This window comes from Orycteropus afer, unplaced genomic scaffold (assembly GCF_000298275.1).
Source record: "Orycteropus afer afer isolate SDZICR_OR568_19922 unplaced genomic scaffold, OryAfe1.0 scaffold00021, whole genome shotgun sequence".
In the NCBI taxonomy this organism is placed as follows: Eukaryota; Metazoa; Chordata; class Mammalia; order Tubulidentata; family Orycteropodidae; genus Orycteropus; species Orycteropus afer.
This window is the reverse complement of record NW_006921608.1, coordinates 4,480,367-4,485,407: the sequence shown is the minus strand read 5'-3', so window position 1 is coordinate 4,485,407 and position 5,041 is coordinate 4,480,367. Positions and strand designations below refer to the sequence as shown.

At 35.6% G+C, this 5,041-nt stretch overlaps 1 protein-coding gene across 1 annotated transcript in view; it reads right to left on the bottom strand.

Annotated features, from left to right (window-relative positions):
* ANGPT1 (angiopoietin 1) overlaps positions 1-5,041 on the bottom strand; it is a 381,437-nt gene that overhangs the window by 76,250 nt on the left and 300,146 nt on the right. The window contains exon 5 of the mRNA XM_007934880.2: positions 3,996-4,123. Coding sequence (XP_007933071.1) covers positions 3,996-4,123 — 128 coding nt within the window. The remainder of the gene's footprint in view (positions 1-3,995; positions 4,124-5,041) is intronic.

Here is a 5,041-nt window from a genome sequence, read left to right as displayed (position 1 = left end):
TAATCTATTTGAAAGCAGTTGTCAATAGAATTGAAAATGGAAGAATTATATAAAGAAGTAAAGGCAAAAGTGGAAAGATGGATGGGGGTGAGTGAGGTTGAGAACAGTGTTTGGTGAACAGCTCAACTGATAGAGAAAAAATCTCTCAGTAACCTCAATGTGGCAGGAATTTTGTTTTATTTACTGCTTCCCTAGTGCCTAGTATGGTGCCTAGGCAATGGTAGATAATGAATAAATATGTGCTGAATGAATAGAGATAGAATAAAGAAAAATGAAATAGAAAAGCTAGAATAATGGAGTTCAAGGAATGTGGGAGATGGATTTTAAGTTGGGAAGATGATCAACTTCATCATATGTTCCAGAGAAGTCAAGATGGATAAAGATGAAAATATACACTTAAATTTGAAGAGAAGGAGCCATTAGTGCCCATGGGGAAGGATCTCTCTGTGAATAAAATCCAGATGGTGCTGCTTGAAGCAGGCATAGGTGGTGAATCAGGAGAAGCAGCTCACGTGGAACACTTACTGGTGAAATTTGAATTGATGTAAAACTCACTGTCATCATGTAGATTGCAACTCATAGCTACCCCAGAGGACAGAATAGAACTGCTCCACATGGTTTTCAAGGCTGTAAATCTTTACAGAAGCAGACTACCTCATCTTTTTGAAGGGCAGCTGGTGGGTTGGAACAGCTAACGTTTTGGTTTGCAGCCAAATGCCCTAACCACTGTGCCACGAAAGCAAAGCGAAAACCAAAAAGCCAAACTCACTGTCTTTGAGTAGATTCCTACTCGTAGTGACCCCACTGAGTTTCTGAGGTGGTAAATCTTTACGGAAGTAAATTGCCCCATCTTTCTTCCACTGAGCAGCTGGTGGGTTTGAACTGCCAGCCTTTTGATTAGCAGCCAAATATCATTGGCACTGCACTACCTCTGGTGCAGTACATAATAGGAAGAAACATGGGCTATGGAATGAGGTGGACTTGGGTTCAGTTCACCGATTAGCCACTTTCTGACTGTGTTAATGAACTAACTACATGAAATGCTTTGCCTCTGGCTGCTTGCGTTCCATCACTTGTTAGGTAGATAGGTGAGATGATATGTGTGTATGTTATGCATCAATACAATATATTACAGTAGAGTAGGTCATATATTATAATTTATACTATTTATAACTTAGTGTGAATCATACGGAATATCTAAAACCAAAAATATGTAGAAGTACAATACATTTTCCTTTCTGTTACCATCTTCAAGTTAATAAATATTATTAGCATCACCAATATTTTAGCATCCTAGTTTTTATTTTAGGAGCTCTGGGGTCACTATGAGTTGGAGCCAACTCGACAGCACATAACAACAACAATAAGTTTTTATTTTATATATTTATATTTTAAAAGTTGGATTTACTCCAGCAAAAACAAAACAAACAAACAAAACACTGTGTTTCCAGTCAGAAGGAAAATAAAAAGTCTATGCTTAATGGATGAATGAGTTCAAGACAATAGATGGTCAGTTTCAGAAATATTTGAGACATGAAAGGACTTGAAAAGTTCCGTGCCAATATTGTGTTGTCTGTGATATCTGCCGGTTTCCTTCCTGTGGGCAAGAGCCCCACTATACTTACTCTGCCTGTCACATTTATTGATCATATGACTTGGCCTTGACTCTATCCAAGAAAAGATTGAACTGGCTCCTATCCCAGGCAAGGTCAAAGCTTTCAAGCACTAAACACCTTTTAACATAATACGGAGGCTTAAACCCAAACAAAAAGGGGAAATTTGATTCACATCGCTTTCATGCTTTTACGGTCCATAAAAGTTGGAATGATTAGGGTTGGGCATGTTAATTATTTTTCCATAAATTTAAATGAAAAAAGCTCAACACATTTGTTATAGTCCTTTTCCAAGAATTAGAGGAATTATGGGTTCAGTAATGCATTATTAATATCTTACAACAAGAAGGGTTATGATTTAGCGGTTTATCTTTTTGGATGGAACTAGCTATAGGGCATTTGGTTTAAGACATAAAATGAAAGAAAATATCCTGTTTACAACCACCATGCATTGAAGGGAATTCAGAGAAGATGATAGCACAAACTGTTAATAACCTATAAGTAAAAAACAAATGTATAAATGACTGAATTCTCATTTTCTAACTGCTTCATAAGTTAAATAATGCTAGAGAACTGTTTTTGACTTTCACTTCACTTTTGAAAAGGTAACACAGTTCTAAGTTTTGCAGATATTGCAAAAATGTCAGTCAAAACAATAACTTAACAATTCTGTTATACTTACAACTCTTCCTAAAAGATTAATGTTTTTCTGTTAATATTTAGGTTGAGTCAGTTGTCCTAAATGACCCAATTTAATTAATCCACATCCCATATCATAGAGAGTTGGCTTTATTGATTGATTTGTTCATTTGTTTGTAGAATTGCCTTGAGTCTCTAACACTGGCTAGAACTTCTGAGGGCCTTACAATGACCAAAGCTTTTGCTAAGCACATCCAAGTGTAGCACCGAACTTTATTATCTACAAAGCATAATAAAGGAAAGGTCCTACTTTCTTTTCTGTAAGATTGAGAAAACAGCAACGATTCATATGAAAATGGGAGAAGATAAAAAGATTACAGGGATGGAGGAGAGTAGGATGGAGTATATAAGCAGAACATAAATTGATTTAATGTGATTTTCTGATAGTAAGCCTTTGCCTGTGTCACTCATATCTCTCAATGTATTTTCTGGTCCATGGGGTAACAACCTCATATTGAGGAATTATGAATGGTATAATTTCAACCATCACTAGGATAAATAATTATCCTGCTTAGCCCCCTGGTTAAGATGGTGTGATCTGGAGCTAGTTTCCTTGGGTTCATATTCTGTCTTTAATGTTATTAATGATGTGACCAGGGCAAGTTATTTTTCTAAAATAAGGATAACGGGCACCTATCTGATAGGGTTGTTGGAAAGAGTAAATGAGTGAGTATATCCAAAATGCTTTAAATAGGACCTGGCAAAATAGAAATGCTCAATACACTTGAACTGTTGTATTAATCAGCTTCTGAAATACTTTGGGGAATTGGTACAATGGTACAATGTTCTCACTAATGCCATACTACATGACTATAACAAGGGATCTGAAACGAAATTTACTAAGCTACAAAAAAGTTCAGGTATGTCAGTCTAAACTACTTTTCCTTGTAATAGAACAGTATTACTACCTGTGACAGAATCCATGATCATAAAGTTTCCCCTTTAATAAATAATAATTACTACTTAATACTACACAAGGGGTCTGGTTGCACAGTGGTTACAGCATTTGGCTGCTAGCCAAAAGGTTGGCAGTTCAAACTCATGGATCTTTGCTCCAAGGAGAAAGATGAAGCTGTCTGTTTCGGTAAAGATTGCTAGCTTAGAAACCCTGTGGACCAGTTGCACTCTGTCCTATCAGGTCTGAAATACGTGAATAAGAATGTCAGTACCATCAGTAGCCAAAAGAACTCTAAGCATATATATATATATCTAAGTGTGTCTTCATTTCCTCCAAACAAACGTCAATTCTATGGCAATGGGTTTGGTTTTGGTTGGTTTAACAGGCGAAGTATTTCTACAAACAGCAATGTCCTCTGCTCTCTCCCCATATGTGGAGGTTGTGGGGCCTCCGGATTCTCAGGACTCTTAGCTCTTACTTTTGTGTTCAAGGTACTTGTGACCTGGACATGTAATCCATGCATAGTAAGCACTTATGGGCAATGGGACATCTCAGGAAAGACTAGAGGAATAATAGAAAATAAAGCAACTGTGTGTGTGAAAGAGGGATGGAGAAGTCTATGCAAGATGATTTTCATCCATTAGAGACCTATGACAGAGTATTGCTGGGAGAAAAAGCTCAGGCATATATACTTTTGGTTTCACAAGCTCACAAATCAATCTGATTGTTCAGCAATTCAGCTAGGATCTGCTTTACATCTTGTAAACAAACACTTTTGGTTTTACCTTTTTGGGTTCTGGCATATTATTAATATAAATAGTGTAGATTCCACTTTTATTAAAACCAGCTTGATATACATCTGCACAGTCTCTAAATGGTTTCTCGTCCTCTCTTTTTCCTCCCTTTAGTAAAACTGCAAAAAGAGAGAGAAAAAAAATTGAAATACGTGAATAAGAATGTCAGTACCATCAGTAGCCAAAAGAACTCCAAGCATATCTAAGTGTGTCTTCATTTCCTCCAAATAAACGTCAATATTGCATTTACTAAAAAAAAAAAAAAAAAAAAAAAAAATCCATCATAAAGGCAATGTGAGATTTTGAGATGACTTATAAGATTACAAAACTGAAGAAAAATGTAGACAACAATTTCTAACTGAATTTTTTTGTATTTTATTTCATCATTCTGAATTTTTGGTATACCTTTTCCAGAACATCAACTTAAAGGACAAATGGTCTGATTATGTACTATTTCCAACTGGCACCAATTATGTCCACAATGCCTGTAAAATTTATGAAACATTCTTACAAACCATGCATAGGAAAAAAAGAAAAAAAAAAAAAAATGCTAAAGCGTTTTTAAAGGAGGGAGAGGCCAGGATAACAAATTCAAACACAAAGACTATATATAGTCCTTTAAAATACTGAAAGCATGTACTATTGTTCTTCTGCAGCTATAGGTTGAAAAGCTCGTAGAAATTTTTATGCAAAAACCCCCCAAAACGTTCAAAGTAATTAGATTTGCAAAGTAAAAAGAGTCCTGGCTTGATTTAAATATCTAGAAAGGAAATAGAACCAAACTTTTTTAAAAAAACTTTAATGCTGAGGTTAAACCACCAGGCAGATGATAAACAAATAAAAGAAAAACAAATGAATAAGACTTTGAGTTATATAAGGGAAGAAGTCACAGAAAAGATTGGGAGTCACTTGAAGATGGGAAATGAAATCATAGTCTCTACTGAGGAAAACCTTATTTTATTCACTGAACTTGGTCCACTATTTTTTAATTGGTACAATTGAAACAGGAAAGTGCCTCATATTTGGTCTTTCTTAGC